The 20,584-nt window shown below is 44.4% G+C and overlaps 1 protein-coding gene across 3 annotated transcripts in view; it reads left to right on the top strand.

The window, feature by feature from the left end:
* The window catches only part of Scyl2 (SCY1 like pseudokinase 2), a 44,379-nt gene extending 28,713 nt beyond the window's left edge, over positions 1-15,666 (top strand). For 2 of the 3 annotated variants that reach the window (XM_038314568.2, XM_038314569.2), the window contains 8 exons: positions 956-1,069; positions 2,758-2,890; positions 3,605-3,723; positions 5,673-5,773; positions 11,662-11,728; positions 11,853-11,948; positions 12,712-12,831; positions 13,687-15,666. In XM_038314568.2, the coding sequence (XP_038170496.1) occupies positions 956-1,069; positions 2,758-2,890; positions 3,605-3,723; positions 5,673-5,773; positions 11,662-11,728; positions 11,853-11,948; positions 12,712-12,831; positions 13,687-14,331 (1,395 nt within the window). In that variant the 3' untranslated portion in view covers positions 14,332-15,666. The remainder of the gene's footprint in view (positions 1-955; positions 1,070-2,757; positions 2,891-3,604; positions 3,724-5,672; positions 5,774-11,661; positions 11,729-11,852; positions 11,949-12,711; positions 12,832-13,686) is intronic. The other variant, XM_038314570.2, reaches the window with a different exon arrangement.
* Positions 15,667-20,584: the final 4,918 nt, after the last annotated feature.

The raw sequence follows: 20,584 nt of genomic DNA, 5'->3' as shown, positions 1-20,584 counted from the left end.
TCATGATGGTCTTAAGGCAGGAGAAAGAAATAGTAAGGCGCATTATAAACTTAAGTGTTAGCACTCCGTGTGCTCAGTAGTTAATGTTTGTCGCGTTACCTCACTGACTCACCGTTGCCAGTCTGTATTGACTTGTAGCTAGAGGAGGGCTGGGGGATGGCTCAGAGGTTCAGAGCAGGTGCTGCTTGTTTGTTCGGAGATGGCCTTATTGTGTAGCCCAGGCTGGACTCGTTCACAGATCTGCTCGTGCCTCCTTAGTGCTGGGATTAAGATGTACGCCAATGTCCCCCCCCCCCCCCCACCTTTTCCAGAGGTCACAAGTTAGGTTCCCAGACCCCGTGTCAGGCTGCTCACAACTGCCTATAACTCCAGCTCTGGGGGAGCTAATACCTTTTCTGGATTTCCCCAGCACCCGCAGGAATTCAAGGCTAGCCTGGCATACAGGACACCCTGTCTCAAAAACACTGTGGCCGGGACTGTAGGCTTGTCCTGCCTTGTATACATCTGCTTCTACCATGTATTTAAAATCACGTTTTTTTATTCATTTTTATCTTCATCTAAGTTTATTTAAGAGTGAGGTTGAATTTTTTCTCCTTATACTCACAGGATAAGCGGGAGCTGTGTTCACCTCTGCTTTTCAGCTCTCTAGAGTTAGAGCCCTGTACTATGAGCGGTGCTGGCCTGAAATCCCAGGACTTAGGCTAAAGCAGGAGGGCTGCAGACTGAGGCCAGCCTGGGCTACATAAAGACCATGTCTCAAGGGAAAGCAAACAGTACAGAACTAGTTGTAGTTATAGCCTCTTGGAACACTACCACAGGCCCTGTGGAGCTATGTCATTTTTCAAGTGTCAGGACTTTGTAAAGCGTATGGAAGTTTATTTACACAGTGGCAAACACTGTGTGTGAGCGAAGCTGAGAGCCTTTCCTGGACACTGACAGGTTTGTCTTCCAATAGGAGCTCTGTCTGAACATCATCCCAACTTTTGCAAATCTCATAGACTACCCGTCCATGAAAAATGCTTTGATTCCAAGAATTAAAAATGCCTGTTTACAAACATCTTCTCTTGCTGTAAGTAGTTATAGTTAATGTTCGTCTCTCCCTGCTCAGTTGGCTGCATTTTCCCATTTAGTAATAACTAGCTTCTGGCTCATTTGTGGACTTTTCTTAGTTATAGGTGACCTACATATAGTATTTTACATTTTTTCATCCAACTTATTTATTTTTACATGTATTTGCCCTTTGTGAGTGTGATCATGCATGCATTCATGCATGTGTTTGAGTGAACAAGACAGTTTGTGGGAGTTGGTTCTCTCCTTCAACCACATAGTTGCAGGGATCGAACTCACACGGTCAGTTTGGCAGCTGCTTTACCTGCTGAACCCTCTTTTCGGCCCTTAATGACATTTATATTTCCCAGAACTTAATACATTTGCCTTTATAAAGCTCGATCGTTGGAAATCCTCACCCATCTTTTTCTTACGGTGTGTGAACTAGACAGAACAGTAGTGTACTAGGCTTGAGGCCAGAGCAGTGCGGCACGGTTTGACCTGCTAGACGTCCAGGCCGCACCAGTCGGTGTCCCTTGTGGAAAGGCTCTGAGACGGAGATAGAATACTGAACGAAGTAGGAGAGAAGCGTCATCACTGAAGTGCAAGCATGGAGTGAAATGGGCTTATTCTGATTCTGTAACTACTGCCCATGGCCTTGAGGATGTCCTCATACTTAATAGATGGTAAAATTTCAGTTTTTAAAATGCCATTTCAGAAACCTTAATGCTTTATTTATGCTGTTATAAATTTTTGTTAACACAAATCTTAAAGTATTTATTATACCGCCCTCTAAACGTGTGGGGTAGGTGAATGTAGAGTGCACAGACACTTGGTGTGATCTACACAAGGGCCCTGATGTCTGTGTCCTGGGCCTTCAGGACAGGGTCTCATGAGGACCCATGGGGACACACGTTAGAACAGCAATTCTGAAATGGATTTGCGTTTCATGTCTCACTTTAAAAAATGGATTTTAGATGGGATTTTCAGTGCTTCTAGCTTGCCTTTGAGAGGCTGATAGGAATTTCTGTGGTGAATTTATAGACTTAATTCTCTAGGGTCTGGCAGTTTGAACTAGGAAATGCCAAAACCATAAATCATTGATTACAATTGCCTAAAAATGAAGAAAAACAGAGCATCGCTAAGTACGTTTCAAGAGGTATATTTGTGATTTATCTAATATTTTATACATCAAAGGAAAATAAAATTAAACCAGCACTATTAATTTATGTCCAGTAGATGCATTAGTTCTTTACTCTAATAAACTGGCTCTGAGAACAGGTTAAACATTTAGATAGTATTTTGAATTTATATTATTCTGTGCTTAACTTTCAGAAAGTAGTTGAACAATTAGAAAAAAATCTTCATTTTCCTGTAAACTATTATTCAATGGAATTATTTTCTGCTTAATTTTTTTAGACTGGAGTTTTATTGATATGTGTAGCCCTGGCTGTCCTGAAACTCAGTCTGTAGATCAGGCTGGCCGGCAACTTAAAATCACCTGCCTCAGCCTCTCTAGGGCTGGGCCACCGCCGCCCATCAAATTTCTTATGTTAGTAAGGCCATACTTATACAATCTACTTTAATAAACCTGTTTTTATTGAGATTTTTAGCATGTGTCTATTTGAAGACTAAATTTATACTAAAGTATTTTATTTTACACCATAGAAACTTCTGACAAATTTACATGTAATTTATCTTTTTTAATAGGTTCGTGTGAATTCATTAGTCTGTTTAGGCAAGATTTTGGAGTACTTGGATAAGTGGTTTGTACTTGATGATATCCTACCCTTCTTACAACAGATTCCCTCCAAGGAGCCTGCGGTCCTCATGGGGATTCTAGGTAGCTGAACTTAATGTCATTTGGTATCATCTTAACCTTAATTCAATAGTTTTTTAGTAAAATGCTCATTCTGTGAAGCCATTGCACTTCATTTTTATGTATATGACATTATACAGTTGTAGAGTTATTAGATAAATGCCACAATATAAACTTCTCTCTATTTAACAACAAAAGAAGTAGACTCTGGGTCTTTAAGGGAGCACTTGACTCATGGGCATCGGCATTTGATTCCCAGCATGGAGGAGCAGGGAGAAGTAAGATAATTTAGGCTGATGTGATAGTGTATATCTTTCTTCTATAAAGTAGTATAAAGAGGCAAACCCGCTGTGCTGAGTTTGACTGTCAGAAGTGAACGTGTAGCCTCTACTCCTCACGGTGTCTGTATTTAAACGTCTTGAAATGGGGTTCTGAAATAGATGTTTCTAGGGTAAGGAATTGTTCTGTAACCTGGTTGCTGGGTTATCGTAACCAAGCCTTTAGTTTTGTGTTGTGATTAAGTGTGCTCTCAAACCAAAAGAGCGCGGGGTAAATATGCCATAGTATGTATACACCTGGACTGGGGGTGCAGCCGGTCCACATGGAAGAGAGCATCCTCAATACAAGAGGGCAACATCTGTGCCATACCCATTGCAAAGGCTTTTTATAGATACAATAAGTTTATGGTTTCTGTGCACTTGGTGCCAGTTCCTGACGCTCATTGCTGTGTCCCCTCAGGTATCTATAAGTGTACTTTCACTCATAAAAAACTGGGAATCACCAAAGAGCAGCTGGCTGGAAAAGTACTGCCTCATCTCATTCCCCTGAGTATTGAAAACAATCTTAACCTCAATCAGGTGGGAATATTTTATGTGCGTTTGATTTTTTTTCTTTTTGCTACTCATATTGTGTGCTTGTATTATATTACAGATATAAGTGGCCAAAAAAGTAAAACATGCCTTAGAGTTAATAAAGGTTATGGAGTAGGAGGATAGTCCTCAAAGGCCTCATTGGAGGAGGTAATGAGCAGGGTGCTGAGATTGCATCTACTTTAAATTTGGGGCCGTGTGTTGATATGAGCAAAGTGACAGTCTGTGTTTGGATATTATTGCTACATAAAAAAATTACCATACACAAATGTTTTAATATTTTTAAGCAATGCTTACTTACTAATTGTACATTTTCTGTGCATCAACCACACCAGGACTCGGCTTAGTTGAATTTGTTCCAGACTGAGACTTTCTTACCGTGCTGTAATCGAGACCTTGGGTCTCATTTGAAGGCCATCTGGGCCCTCATCTGCTTCTTAATTCTCTTAAATGGCTGTTGTAGGATTTGGCTTCTTTGGGGCTATTGGGCTGAGGGTCTTCGTCTTAGCTGTGTGTTAGCCAGCTGCTGCTATCAGTTCTGTACACATAGCTCTCCCGACAGCAGCCTTGTTTTGTCAGACTGAAGTCAGGGTCTTGTTATGTCCTAAAGGAAGTGATGGCCTCTTACCTTGGTCTCCCCACTCCCATAGGCGAGCACACAGTGACATAAATAATAGAAAGGAGGGGGAATTAGGAGCCGCCCGCCACGGAGAAGGGGTAGTTCAGTGACCGGGGAGGGAGAATTAGGAGCCGGCCGCCACGGAGAAGGGGCAGTTCAGTGACGGGGGAGGGAGAATTAGGAGCCGGCCACCACGGACAAGGGGCAGTTCAGTGACCGGGGACTGCAGAGATCAAGTGAGATGACAAGGGATGCACTTGAATACCTATTTGCTTCAGGTATTGAACTGTGAAGATGTGATAAATGTTGGAGCACAGGGGAAATGTGTGTAGAAAAGTTACTACAGAATTATGTTTCTGCACACCCCTGCTGCTGTAGTTCTCACAGCTGTGTGTGCACTGAGATTGTGGCAGTATAGCTTCCTTGAGGCTGGGTGTTCTGCTTATTCTGCACTGTAGCCCAGTCGTAATGCAGTGCCAGGAAGAGAAATGTAATCAAAAGAAGACAGTAGGAACCTGGTGTTTAATGGGGCGTGTAAAAGACTGAGCCAAATTGCTGTTTAATTGAGGACCTGTGGTAGGTAGGCAGGAAAGACTTAGAATTAGGTGGGAAAGTGAGTAACAGCAATGAAGAATGACGAGCTGGGGGAGAGGAAGGGTTGAGCATTGGAGATGAGTTCTTAACGGGCAGAGTTTTGAAGGTGGAGAAATGTGTAGCTAATCAGACCCAACGTTGCATCTGAAGTAGTAAGGTGAGCCTTTGCCCTCTGCTCCTAGATTTAATGCTTTCTGTTTACCTGGGCTGTCAGGTTAGGGCTGGCAGATGGGAGACCCTGACTATGCAGAGGAATGTGCCCAGAACAGTTTTTGAGTTTTCATCATTTTCTCGGTCTGAGAATGTTATAAATAAAATATTTCCAGGGAACCGGAGAGATAGCACTTGTTGCTCTTGCAGAGGACCTGAGTTTGGGTCTTTGTACCCACATGGTAGTTCATAACCATCAGATTCAGGGGCTCTGATGCCCTCTTTTGATCTCTGTGGACATCACCACACGTGATACACGTGCTGCACATACATGTGTGCAGACAAAACATTAATACACATAAAATACATTTAAAATACCAGAACCTAAAAGCTTTATCGGCCACACTGCCCCTCCATACAAAAAGACTGAACGCTTTGGATTCTGAGTATAAATGAACTGCGCTGTGTCGGGTGCTGTGAGTCCTGTCCCACGGGCAGAGCGCAGCCGTTAGTATTAACTTAGAGTTGTCGTGATTGATGACGTCCTCACCATATCTGTCTCTTACCATGCCAGTTCAGCTCTTTCATTGCCGTCATAAAGGAGATGCTGAGCAGACTGGAGTCCGAGCACAGGACTAAGCTGGAGCAGCTTCACATGATGCAGGAGCAGCAGAGGTGAGCAGCTGTGCACGTGCGGCCTGCCGGCCAGTGCTGCCAGGGCAGCTCAGGATTGGTTGTCCAGACCTCTCAGTAGGAAGATGGATGGCTTTTTCATGTGCTTATATGTGGTGCATTTTACATTTTTCCAATAGATTAGTAGTTAGAAATTCATTAGAACGGGATGTTGTTGAAAATAGAGTGCAGATATGGAATATGAAGTGATCTTAGCACTTTATCTACATGAGGAAAACTTTGTTTCTGAGAAAATCTGTTGTTGGCGTCAGCCAGTGGCATAGTCAACGCCGGGTGCCGAACACCAAGAACAAGGACGTAGGTATTGTTGGAATCTGGGAAGCCCTCCTGTTAGGATTTCTTCATCTCTTCTCTAGCCCAGAGATATGGAAGCCTGTAGTACTTGAGCATTTGTCTCTTTATTTTTAGAGGGTTTTTTCAGACTCACTACAGAAAACACTGGCATTCAGAAGACAAAGATGGAAGTTGTTATTAGGAGCTGCTCTTTTATTCCAGTCAAAGGTTCACAGCGTTTGCCCCAGTATAAAACACAGGGGTTTACCTTGTGTAAAACACAGGAGTTCACGCTGTGTAAAACACGGGGATTCACGCCATGTGGTTCATGGGGGTTCACCCTGTGTAAAACACGGGTTACCCCAAGAACACCTGGAAATCAGCAGGTTGTTGGGATCATGAGCAGGTCTGCCATAGATACTCTGTAGCTTCTGTCCCAGGAAGGTGCGGACTTGAGGAGTGGTTTGTGTTGAGTTAATTCCTAGTTAATGGGAATCCTCCACTGCTGATGTAATTAATAGTCCATGATTGTTCTGAGCAAAGCACTCCTGGGAGACCCCAGGAGACCACAAGGGTAACCCAGGAGATGGGGGCTTTTAATGCCCTCTGGGGTAGAGCCACCCATGGTGGGCTTTCTTGAGTGTGGGATCTAGTCTGAGGCAACTCCAGGGGTAGGGGTTTGGGGTCTAGCCTCCACCTAAACATTCCATTCTCTTTGGGTATACGGGCGCTGGTTCAAGTCTGGCTACTTCCTGCGGCCATGGGACAATGTGTGTGTGTGGGGGGGAGGTAGTTGGTAGTTGGTGGGTTCATGCTCAGCAGGAGATGTGGGTGGAGAAACATCTAGTTTGATGCCATCCTGGAGAAGTTAGGCATCATTTTCTTGAGAGAACTGAGAAGGCAGACTGCTAGGAGAAGAAGTAGATTGTTATTATCCGTGCTATGAATGGGACCAGCTGGTGGGTGATTAACAGCCAGAAAGATGAGTGGAGAAGTGCCTGGTTGTGCAGGAGAGGCAAGGGCAAATGACACGTGAGAGCAGATTTGCCCCTTAAACTAGATTTTAGTTGCTGGGTAGGTGCCCATTTGAGCCTAGAGAGGTGGTACCAATGGTGAAGTCTCAGGAGCTGGTGCAGGTGCTGCCATTATCTGGAGAGCCCTCTGCAGGTTGGCCTTGGCCCAGGCAGGAGGGGGGCCTGTGCAGGGACCTGCAGGTGTCCGTAGAACAACCGGAACAGATTTACATCTTGGTGTCATAGCAAAAGCCTATAGGCAACCAGAGGAAATTTAAATTTTTGAACCTCTGAAGTTACATATGAAACCTGTTAATCCTGCGAAAGAAGCGCATCTGTCTGTTTTTGGAGGTAAACTTAACTAATGAAGTAATACGCGACCAGTATCCTAGTCGTCAGACAGACAGATCAGCCAGGGAGAAGTAAATGAGCAGAAGTTGGACAGCTGTTCCAGCTACCCAGGTCTTCCCTTCTTCCCAGGTCTTTGGGAGCAGCAGTCTCGGTGGCAGCACTTGCCTTTAGCTGCTCAGCGCAGGAGTCCTGCAGATTTCCTGTCTTGGCAGGCTGGGACGCCAATTCCCCCAGTGTCCTATCACCCATTCCAGGCAGGGACGAGGCAGCTGATGAGGTGAAAGGCAGCTTTTTGCTGTGTGGGTGGCTTTGCCACATCCAGACCTCCAGGAGGAAGTTCTCGTTCTCCGGCCATGTTTTGTCTTGTAGGAGCTGCAGGTTCCAGCGTGCCTCTGTCATAGAAGTTGTTGTTGTTGTTGTTGTTGTTTTTATTAAATACCATACTCTTAGAGTATGCGCATGAGAATCAGGGTACCTTTATCTGTCTGGTATTTTTAAATTACAAGTTAAATCTGGATAAACAGTTTACCCAATTAGTTACAGTGTACCAATGTCGTAGAGGCAAGAAGATTAGAAGGAATATTTTAGTCTCTAGTTTTTAGTTGTCCTGGGACCTAGAGCATAATTTTAATCTGTACAAGGCAAAACCAAGTTTTAGTGTTGTAAACAATTTAGTATTTGAAATCAGTATTAAGTTGCAAGATCTGTCTGCCAGCAAAATTTATTTCTGTACATGAGTGTAGAGGGTGCACCTTTAATATCTCAGTAAATGAGCATTGTTATAGGATAGGACAGGAATTATATAGGTGCATATCATAAGCCAAAGTATATTGGAGCAGAATGACTCCATGGTGGGGCCAACGCACACCTGTGGGTGCCCTTAGTAAAGATGGTGCTGAGGTTTTTGTTTTGACCTCAACTGAAAATGGCAGCTGTCCATGTGTTTATATTTTTCCAGAGCAGTTGTAATCTGAAGTTACAAGCTTTTTAGATTTTAAAACAAGCACTCTATAGCTACATTATTTGTACATGCACTCTGACAGATGAACAGAACTTTTCCCAGGAAACTGTCAGCTGACCCACTTAAAAATCCCAAAGGTAAAGCCGGGCGGTGGTGGCGCACACCTTTAATCCCAGCACTCGGGAGGCAGAGGCAGGCGGATCTCTGAGTTCGAGGCCAGCCTGGTCTACAAGAGCTAGCTCCAGGACAGGCTCTAGAAACTTCAGGGAAACCCTGTCTCGAAAAAAACCAAAAAAAAAAAAAAAAAAAAAAAAAATTCCCAAAGGTAGAAAGAAACCATAAGAATGCAAGGTGATTTATGGTGGTGAAGGCAGCTCTTGCTAGGTTGAGGCAGCCCACTGCCCAGAGCATGGAGAAGGCTCTGCAGGAACAGCAGCAGCGTCAGAGGGGCTGGGCCATGTGGAGGATACAGCAGACTGCAGCTTGAGCTGGGGAGCAGAGGCAGAGTTAAGAGTGAGCATCCAGGAAAGGCTAGGGACAGCAGAAGGAGGAGGCAGGGACGCAGAGCTCAGGAACCTGGCCAGGGTAGCTCACATCCTCTGAAAATAGCCTGGGGTCAAAACAGTAGGAGGTTTGGGGTACTTGTGCAGGACATCTCCCATATATGGCCCCAAATGGTAGAGACTGTTTCTACCCCAGAACAGGCCAGCCACCTGTCACTGCAGTGCCTTGACGGCAGGTGGAAGGTGGAAAGTCTCCTGGGCCCTTCGGAGGCTGCGACATGAAGTTGGGTAACTCACTGAGCAAGTCTGACCTACGGTGGGGAACAGAGTGATTTTCTCACAGCCAGCTGGTAGCCGGAAAACTCAACATTTGGTGAAGTTTAATTCCTGTTAATGGGAATTTGCTGCTGCTGACGTAATTAAATAAACCCAGGTTTATCTGAGCAAAGCATTCCTGGGTTGTGTTGTTGGAGGCCGCTTGTTGATTCCGACTGCTCGGCCCCTAAATTAACCACACAGATGCTGTATTAATTAAATCACTGCTTGGCCCATTAGCTCTAGCTTCTTATTGGCTAACTCTTACATACTAATTCTACCCATTTCTATTAATCTGTGTATTGCCACCTGGCTGTGGCTTACCGGCTAAATTTCCCAGCATCTGTCTCCAGCGGCTCCATGGCTTCTCTCTGACTCCACCCTTCTCTCTCCCAGCATACAGTTTAGTTTTCCCTGCCTAACTAAGTTCTACCTTGCTATAGGCCAAGCCAGTTCCTTTATTAACCAATGGTTTTCAAAGCATACAGGAGAATCCCATATTACCTCCTCTTTTCTGTTTAAATAAAAACGAAGGTTTTAACTTTAACACAGTAAAATTACATATGACAAAACAGGTATCAAGCAAGAATTACAGTTACAATATTTATATCTACTTTATCTCATCATAACTAAGGAAAACTATATTGTTACTATCTACTCTTCAATTCCATCAAAGACTCCAGAAGGATATAATATTACCTAAGCAAACAGGAAGTGTATTGTAAGCAACTTCCAACACTCTAAAAATGATAGAGACAACTGGTTACCTGGACAATCACTCAAAATTCTTCTGCACCATTGGGACATCCAATCTTCAGCCCACACGCCCAGAGTATTCAGCAGACTTTTCCATGAACCAGGGAATTTCAAAGACACTTCCACCTATATTGGCAGCTTGTCCGTCACATTTTTTCTGTGTCCTGGAGAATGTTTGGCAGACTCTTTCGTGTAGCAGGAACCCCAAAGGATTGTCTCACCTTTAGGCAAGTTCAGCAGTCATTTCTCTGTGGATCCTGCATGCAACAGTCCAGGCAAGAGCAGTCTCTTGCCCAAATGGCTAACCAACTCCATAAGGAGCCTCTTTGATGCCCATCTTCCTCTTGAAGTAATTGGTGCTGCCAGGAGCAGATGTGTGTCTCACTGTCATGAAAAGTCTTAAGTTTTTAAACATTTTAAATGCCATATTCTGAAGGTCTCTGAAAGATTTGAAGAATACTTATGTAACTGAAATATATCTCTATACATCTAGAAAATCTAACTAACATGACTACAATCTTGACAATTATACTTGAGTATCTGTTAACTTACATTTCTTAATTATACATTACATATTTAAATGAGCTACACAAACACAGTACCTTAATCAAGATCAGAAATACATATAACAAAATTGACCTTAAATTTGTATCAATAAACCAAGATCCATACCAATGCAAATTATTCATATCTATATCAGGATTGCCCCAAGTGAAGTTCAGGAGACCACGAGGGGAACCCACAAGGTGGGGGCTTTTAATGTCTTGGGGGATGGAGCCACTGATTGTGGGCTTTTTGAGGGCGGAGTCTGGACTGAGGCGACTCCAGAGGAGGGGGTTAGGGCAGGAGCCTCTACCCAGACATTTTGGTGTTTATTCGTTAATGTGTATGTGAGGCACATGAGTCATGCATGCATGGCATGTGTGGGGGTCAGGAGACATCTTGTAGGGCTTGGTTCCCCTTCTGATATGTGGGTCCCAGGGAGTTGAGCTCTGCTTGGCACATACAAGTACTTTTACCTGCTGAGCCATTTCCTTGCTCCAAATATTTTCTCCAAGGTGTATTTATCTATTTATGTATTATGTGTGTGGGTGGCCTTGTAGTCTGGGGGCACTGGATAGCTTTGAACCTGGAGTTACAGGTGTGTGGAAGTCACTTGATGTTTGTGGACGGAAGCCTATCTGGAAGAGCAGCAAGTGCTCTTAACTACTGAGCCATTTCTCCAGCCTCTTGCCCCAAATCCTAAATGTTGAGTTTAAAAAAAAAAAGCACAGATATTTTCAAATTGTTTATTTTGAGAGAGGGGAGAGGAGGGAGGGATGAGTGTGAGTGTGTGATGTGTGTACCTGAGTGCAGAGGCATACAAGCCACTGCTCAGATGACAGCTTTCAGGAGGGGGCTCTGTTTCCGCTGTGCTGTGTACTACAGGATAGCTGATAGCTGGCTCTGGAGCTTCCAGTTGACTCTCTGGTCTTTGCCCCATGTCTTGCTGTAGGGTTGCTAGACTTACAGGTGACGTTTTTCCATGGGTTCTGGGGGTTGAATTCTGGTCATCAGGCTTTTGTGGCCCCAGATGTCATCCTCATAATCATTTGGGCAGACAGACTAACCGTAGATAATAGTGGGAAAATCTGAGCTAAGGAATGAAGTTAGTTTGTTTCTTTTAACTACCTTTCCATAATTCTGCCCATCTTGTAGGTCTTTGGAGATTGGAAATCAAATGAATGCTTCCGAGGAGACAAGTGTTACACATGCCGGAAGTCAGGTAAGAAGACACTCATTTTCACAGAAGATGTCTGAGAGTTGGCCTTACTTAAGAGTCCCTAATCTTTAAGGGACAAAAGGGCATTTTTATTGGTATGTCTTCGAGTATTGGACTTGTATCTCAGCAGATTGACAAGGTCTTCAACAACATTGGAGCAGACCTTCTAACTGGGGGTGACTCAGAAAATAAAGAAGATGGGCTGCAGAATAAGCAGAAAAGAGTAAGTTTCTGGACCTTAAAAGAAAGCATTTCTGTTGTGAGACTTCGTATAAACCACATATATTTGCTAGGAATACTGGGAATACGTGTAGCCTCTTAACAAGGAGTCGTCTCTAGCTGTCTCTGCACTGTGCTGGGAAGGAGCTCCTTTGTCATCCCCCCCCACACACACACCCACCCATGGTACCTTGTCTCCATTGCTTAGCTGCCTGTGTGATGCCAGCACGTGTAGTTGTGCTGCCTGTCTACTTCTGAATTGCCACTTGTCAGCAATTAAAATTGACTTTTTCCCATCCATCCATCTATCTATCTACCTCCTGAGTGCTGGGGTTAAAGGCATGCGCTAGCACACTGGGCTCTAGCTCCTCTCGTTCGTTGTGTTCTGAGCTACAGTCTCTGTAAGTTGTACTGACTGGCCCCGGACTTACTGTAACCCAGACAGTCACTGCATTTGTGGTCCTCCTGCCTCAGACTTTCACATGGCTGGATCACAGGTCTGTGCCACTGTGCCTGACTTGTGAGCTTTTTAGACTGAAATTTACAGTTGAGCAGGAATCAAATCAGTTACTCTTAAAGAAACAGGTAGTTCTAATGAACTTAGGGTGAGATTCCACCTGAGGTCACCAGCGCCGGATCACTTGCTTGTCCCTGAAGTAGTGAACCATTGCCAAGTACGCTCACACCTTACCAGTAAAGTTCACTCTACAGATGGAGAATGAAGCTGTGGGTGAGTTGTGTTGTGCTTTGTTTTGTTTTGTTTTAAGGCGTCGCTTACGCTTGAAGAAAAACAGAAATTAGCAAAGGAGCAGGAGCAGGCACAGAAGCTGAAAAGCCAGCAGCCTCTGAAGCCTCAAGTCCACACTCCCATCGCGCCCAGCAAACAGGTGCGTTTCTTTTGCATCAAGCATCCTCAGTGGTAAGGAACAGAGTGGGAAGCAGCTAGTGTTTGGACAGAGGCGTTTAGAGACTAACATGAAGTACTAACTAAAAGGTGCGACTTAGGCTGTCCAGCACTCCTGAGCACCCTGCCCCATGTGCAGTTTCCCAAAGAGGAAACAGGGTGGCCAGGTGGTTTGTAAGAACAACGTGGATTAATAGTGCAATTATCAGGAATATTCTCTTCACACCCTCGTTTCTCAGCTGGAAGAAGCTGCTGTTTCTGACTTTCCCATTCTATCTGACTTTGTAGCTTGAGTTCAGAAGAAGCACCTACATCGCCTGAGCACATTGATTCCCTCTGTGTTCTGGGCACTGTTCCAGACGCTGGCGCTGCTGCCCTGGGCAGGTCCTGCTTGCAGAGTGCAGGCTCTCAGGAGCAGCTCGGTGGTGTTCTAACTCACTGCTTCCTGGTCTTCAGTCACCACGGCTCTTCCTCAGGAAGAAATGTTGTGGGCTAAGGGGCATAGTTGAGAATAACTGTTAGGTTATTACGGGATAGAGGAATTAAATTCCTAAAAATTTTGATGAAATTCAAAATAAAAAATATAAAATTATCCTGTTTATGACACAGTTCTACTGGAAAGAGCACAGTTCTGCCTCAGGAGCATTTCACTTAACTGTAGTTTAGATCACCATAACTGTGATCAAATGATTGCCAGTACACATACTAGTGGTCACTGTTTGGCTGCAGGCCGTAGCTAATTGACTGGATGGAGATCATTGGCCTGACTGGCATTGTCTTTTATCATGTACTCTGTCCATGTTTACTAATTGGACAGCCATTTGCTCCTCTTTTTCAGACTAAGGACCTGACAGATACATTGATGGATAACATAACCTCTTTGACCAGCCTTTCCGTTAGCACTCCTAAGCTTTCTGCTTCAAGTACCTTCACGTCTGTTCCTTCCACGGGCCTCAACATGATGTTTTCTACACCAATTGATAATACAAAGAGAAATTTGACAAATGGCCTAAATGCCAACATGGGCTTTCAGACTTCAGGATTCAGCATGCCGGTCAACCCGAACCAGAACTTGTTCAGCGGTTCGAGCACCGCTGGAGTGACCACGATGACTCTGGGAGCGGCTCCCACGTTGTCAAGCTACAGCCCTTTGAGTGTTCCTCCTGCTGCTATGAAGCAGGCTCAGCAGAGACCGGCCGATATGTCAGCCCTTAATAACCTCTTCGGCCCTCAGAAACCCAAAGTTAGCATGAACCAGCTATCCCAGCAGAAACCAAATCAGTGGCTGAATCAGTTTGTCCCTCCTCAGGGTTCCCCAGGTATGGGCAGCGCAGCCATGGGCATACAGGCGAATGTGATGGGACAGGCTGCCTTTGGTATGCAGGGCAACCCTTTCTTTAACCCGCAGAACTTCGCACAGCCACCAACTCCCATGACCAGCAGCAGTTCAGCTAGCAACGATCTGAAAGATCTTTTCGGGTGAGGCGCCCCGTGCTGCTCCTTGGAGGTCGCTGCAGTTGAGTCATGGGTGAGCAGACTTACAGCGCGTGCAGCTGGCTTGAGGAAACTGCTCCTGGGGGCAGTGGCTTGTTTCTGTGACGGAGAACACCTGCTTCCATGCCAGCCAGCGCAGGAGTTGCGTGGATCCTAACCAGTTCAATTTTTTAAAGCGTTGAGGATTTTCTCCTCTACAAAACCTCTTCAGGTTTTTAAAGATCCAGTCCTTACTAGTCTCAAAGTGCGAAAGGACAACCGAGTTATCTTGAATAACACTTTTTAAATCAGATGTTTATTTTGGCTTGTAAATCTTCATGTTTTAAAGCCTTGTGTTGACGGTAGCTGGGCGCTCACCTGTTCTCTCAGCTTTGCATTCTCTTGTCCTCACCAGTGGGAGGAGTCTGGTTCTGTGTCCGTTCGTTTGCCATTGTACGACAGGGATGGTAACGTGAAGGGGAAGCATCGGGTCCTTTGCTTCTTCCAGTCTTATTTTTCAAAGGAACTTATGCTTCGTGCAAAAGACAGAAACAGTGCTGCAAATCTTAACTTATGTTAATTTCACTGGCAAAAACATTTTTAACCATCTTAAATGCAAACTAATCATTGTGAATTATATTTTAGCATGATCTGCCTCAAATAGCAATGCATTTCTGCCTTTACTTGAATATCTTTAGGATCACCTTTTTCCTGTTGTACCACAGGAGAGCCATTGTACAGAAACCAGACAGAGCGCCTGGACCCGGCTTCCCCGCCAGGGCCTTCATACTTGATGAGTTTGAATTCAAACTTCTGAAGTTGCAGCACATATGAATTACATTTTCAAAAGGAGATTTGTAAAAAAAAAATAATTAAACTATATTTAATGAGTAAACTTTTGAGATTTCTGCCATATTGTTTCAACTGTAATAACCCGTAAAAAAGCGTGAGCCATTGGACACCAACAGATTGAATGTTAGCTTGCCATGAAGTCCAGCCCCCGTTAGGTACCTACTGCTGAGACTCAGTTCTTTCCTAGGAGTTCCAGAATCTTTGTTTGGACATTTAGTGTCTGTAAAGCTGTCACTGTCAGAGGGAAGTAGTTCCAATAGGACACGTCCACTCTCCAGAAGGCTTCCCTGGCGTTTGTCTTTAATCTGCTGATTCTACCACAGAGCCTTATGCTACAAACATTATTTGTATTTTTAAAACTCATATCCCACTGTTATGTGATAACTAAAGAACTCTTTAAAAACTGTGTATGTGATATAGTTGCTGCCATACAGTTTGTGGTTTTTAATTATCTGGAACCAGCAATCATTTAAAATAAATCATATAAAGTTTAGTGTGCTGATACTAAGTTTATTAAATGAATGTTCATTAAATATATACACACACACATATATAAACATATACACACATCGCCCCACATGCGTGTACATGTTGCGTGTACTATACAGTACTTATTACAAGGTACAATTTCATGCCATTACCAGTGCCGATAGCATCCAGTTAAAAGCACACTTAAAAAAAGGCAAGTCAGTGTTCACACCTGGCACTCGTGTAGCATGACTTCAAAGGAATTTCATTCAAGAAATGAATAGGTATTTTTGTCAGGTACATTTACAACTTCACCAGACTTGTTTATAAACATAGTAGTAATATTTCTTTTGGGAAATGTTTTATATGGAATAAAATTGTTGAAGAACATTTCTTTGTAACTGTTCAGTAGCTGTTTATTGAGAAGTTCTTTTTAATTTTTATGTGTGGGGGCGGTTTGCCTGCATGGGTGTAGGTGCACCATGTGCATGCAATGCCTGTAAAGGCCAGAAGAGGGCACTGGACCCTGCTTCAGTTATTTCATGACAAAACACCATGACCATGGCAACTCATGAACGGAAGCATTTCTTGCGGGCTCACGGTCCCCCATCATGATGGGGGAGCATGGTGCTGAAGCAGTATCTGAGAGCTTACGTCCTGATCCACAGGCTTGAGGCAGAGACGGGTGGTGGAAGGGAAAGAGGGCGAGCACACACGCGGAATGGTGTGGGACTTTCTCAAAGCTCACACCTCAGTGACACACCTCCAACGAGGCCACACCTCCTAATCCTTCCCAAACTGTTCCATCAACTGAGGACCAAGCATTCAAATATGGGAACTTATGGCTACCATTTTCATTCAAGCTGCTACAGATGTTCTGGGCCTGGAGTTAGGATTTTTGTGCTACCATATGGCTGGGATTCAAACTCAGTTTCTCTGGAGAAGCAACCACTTAATCACTCTTAACCGCTGAGTCATCTCTCCAGCCCTCTTTATAAAGTAACCTGATATTTGTGTTGAATTCCTCATTAGAAGGAAATGCTATGACCATTTTTTTTTTTTTTTTTTTTTTTTTGGTTTTTCGAGACAGGGTTTCTCTGCAGCTTTTTTAGAGTCTGTCCTGGACCTAGCTCTTGTAGACCAGGCTGGCCTCGAACTCACAGAGATCCGCCTGCCTCTGCCTCCCGAGTGCTGGGATTAAAGGCGTGCGCCACCACCGCCCGGCTGCTATAACCATTTATATGTATTTACATATGCCAATAGACTACTTGAAAAACCCAATATCTAATTCTTAAGTAGCTTACAGGTGTTTATTGCCACCCCTCCCTGAGGACTTAGGCATAACCAATGAGGGAGGGAGAGATGGTTGCATTCGTTAATAGGGGAAGAACTCAATGGTGGTGTAGCCGGTACAAAGTCCCAGGTTCCTGTAAATAAGTCTAATGAAATAAACACACACATGGGCGTGGTTGAAGAAAAGGGGTAGTTGGACAGAGGAAGGGCATTGGGAGTGGGGTGGGCGAGGGAAGGTAATGAAGGGGTGAAGGACTGAGGTACATTATTTGAATGGAAAGTCACTATGAAACCAGCTATCTGTAATATTTGCCAATCGGCATGCTGGCTATTGGGATGGGAGTGTGGCTCTACCAGTAAAAAGCTCGCTTGAAAGTGTGAGGGTCGGCATTAGATCCCCAGAATGCATGGCCAGTCAGCCCAGCCTAATTGGAACACTAGGGCCGTGAGAAGTCTTGTCTCAAAGGAGGTGGCCGATGCCCCTGAAGATGGCACTTGCAGTTGTCCCTGTTCTGTTTATACCTATACCCACCAGTGCAGGTGTGCCCCCCCACACACACACACATTAAAAATTTTTAAAAGTTGCTGTTTGGGCTGGTGCTCGATTGACAAAGTATTAATGTACACAAAGCCCCAGGTTTTGTCTCCACTATTATATAAACCTCTTGTGGTGCATGCCTGCAATCTTTATCAACCTGGGTTGGAGGCAGGAGGGTTAGAACTTTGTGGTTATCCTCAGCTGCAAGAGTTCAAGGCCAGACTGCTGCAAGAGAGCCTGTCTTGAAGAAAAATTATTGAGAATTGTGCAATTATGTGTCTAACAGAATTGTCCCTCCAGTTCCTCCACCTTGTCAATGGGGTTTACGTTATCTCTGTCAATCGAGTTGGTGTCCTTACTTCTGCTGTTAGGAAATTGCCCTGTGTTTAGGCTAATGTGTTTCTTTGTGAATCCAGTTTTTAAGCTGGTGGACATTCTGAAGTCCATTTCAGAAGCAAGGCATTCACATCTCTTGTCTTAAAATAGGAAGTTGGTGGACATCTGTAGGTGATAGTTGCAGTAAATTGATTTTGGGGGGGTTCCCCTCAAAATTGAAAATGAGCTATGCACAGGATATATAAACAGACATAGATTGTTTATCATGTTTTCTTGTTTATATTTTGGAATGCTAATACCCCTCCTTTTCATACGTTTACTGTCAGATCGTATAGGATGCATGTGTGTGAAAAGATCTGGTAGCAAACACAGTACGTATCAGGTTAACCTGGGCAAGCCTTGCTGTGTTGAATTCTGACTCCATATTTTTTTGTCCTACTTGAGAAGTGTCTGTTCAATTAATTTGCCCCCTCATTGTTTGCATTATTCGCTTTAAAATTGAGTCTCCCTATTCCTGGTTGGCCTTGAATTCGTAGAGATCCACCTACCTCTGCTTCCTGAGAGCCGGGATCAAATGCCAGACAATTGTTTGTTCTTTAAAAGTCTCCTCTATTCTTGGCTGAGTTCATACATCTATACAGTGTGTCTTGACCCGCCGGCTTCCCCGTTCCTAGCAGTAGATTTGTAACTTACTACTCTCACAGTATTTTAGGACGAATGGACCTGTAACAATCCAAGTTCCCTAGGACTGAAATGTCTTTCAAGCTAGAGCATGAAGTAAGACCTTGGTTTAGATGCAGGGGCTCATAGTATAGCCAGGTCCGCATCAGACTCCAGCTCCTGCCTCAGCCTCCTGCAAGACATAACTGCAGAATGCAACACCACACTGGCTAGAAGAGGTTTTATATTGCGACCTCTACGTAAAATGCACAGCTAGAACAAAAGTTGGAGAAAATGTCTTTAGTAAGCATAGTATGCCTTATTTTATTAGTTATTAAAACCCTAGAAGGGTTTCACAAATTGGTTTGAGACAAATGGAGCTCGGCTCCGTCTCCCTCTCTAAGCAAACGTGGAAACAGAAGGCCCAAGACTTGCACGGCTTACCCCATAGAGGTCAGACTAGGGGTGGACACTATGTTCTTTTCTTTTGTGAATTCTGCACATGCTTTAGTTGAGACTGATCTATGTAGCGAGTACGCATGCTCGAAAACTGCGGTGGAAGATGGGGGAGAGGAAGATGACTGAGACCCACACAAACTCAAGTGTCAATGACAGGTGAACTGGGGAGTCCCAGTGGTGCTGGCAGCACCCAAATGTCATGGGATTAAGGCTGGTAAACCTGGGGAGGAGAGAGTACAGCGAGAGCAGCCATTTCCCTAAATGGTGCTTGCTGGTTCCTAGAAATGTTTTCTAGCCCTAGCTCCAGGTATTACTGCAATCTGGAGTACACACGTACGTAGGCTTGCACATACCTGTGTAGCTTCAGTGTTCCCATTTTAAAAGGGAAAATTCATGTTGCTGTATCTTATTTAACTTTCCCCAAAATGCTGTTTTTGTTTGGATTGATATAACAAATCAGTGAGATACTCCCATCGCTTTTTTGGGGGGGCTCTTTAAGAATTTACGTATGTTTGACATTTAGCACGTTTCAGTTCAGATGACTCAGCCTCCACACACAGCTGGTAGCTTCTGTATTAGGCAGTGCGGTTATGCGTGGGAGCTGCTCTCAGCAGTAAACTGTGGCACCTTTCAGCTTGGCTCCAAACTCCACCAGAGCTGGACGCTCTAGATTTACTCTTTGCTGACAAGCACTGAGCTTCGTCACTAGAGGGCTCCAGAGCTCCGGCCTGGGAGCCTTGCTGTAAGCAGGGAGGCGTCCTCAGGAGAGGAGGGCGCTGTCCCTTAAGGGAACCTAGCTGTCTGAGCTGGGGCAGCTGGGCTGCCTCTGAGCTACTGCTGTGAACAGATCCAGCTGGGCCACTCTGGCCGGTGCCCTCCAGCAAGGTCTTCCTTATGGTGGAAACAAGTTGGGAGTGTGGGGTTGAGCCCCGCCCCCCCATCTCTGGAACCCTGTTTTAAGACAAAACTTTTTCTTCAAAGACCCTGCTACTTGGGTGTCTTTACTTTTTACTCCTCCTTAGTTGATGAGCTTCTAGCTAATAATTATTAAATCATTTCCCATTGATGAGGTTTTCAGGTCCCTTCCCCTCCTTGGGAAACTACTCATGGATGCTGGTGAAGGGGGAATTGTCTTCAGTTAATGTAGGCATTGGATAGCTCCCTCCCATCTTCTGTGAATGGCCCTGGTTAAACTCAGTGGGACACAAAATAAAACAACAATAACAACATCAACAACAACAAAAAACATGGCTGGGGGAATGGGACTTTAGGATTTGTTGGGGGTGAGAGTCATCGATACATTATACACAAAATTGTCAAAGAATAAATGTAATAAAATTTTTTCCTGTTTATATTGTGTGATTTCTGTCTCCTGTGTGACCCTGAATCTGCTATAAAACTATTTAGAAACCGGACTGAAGAGAAGGCTCAGTGGTTAAGAGCAGTGTCTGCTTTTCCAAAGGTCCTGAGTTCAATTCCCAGTAACCACATGATGGCTCACTACCATCTGTAGTGAGATCTGGTAACTTCTTGCGGAAGAGACCTGGTCAGTCGTCCTCATCAACTTAGACCATGAAACCCAAGATGGTAAGTTCAACAGAACCACTACATACGGGATCCCCATGCATGCTTCAGCATTGCCAGGGCATACATTTCA

This window comes from Arvicola amphibius, chromosome 17, assembly GCF_903992535.2.
Source record: "Arvicola amphibius chromosome 17, mArvAmp1.2, whole genome shotgun sequence".
Taxonomy (NCBI): Eukaryota; Metazoa; Chordata; class Mammalia; order Rodentia; family Cricetidae; genus Arvicola; species Arvicola amphibius.
This window is presented reverse-complemented; position numbering and strand designations above follow the sequence as displayed.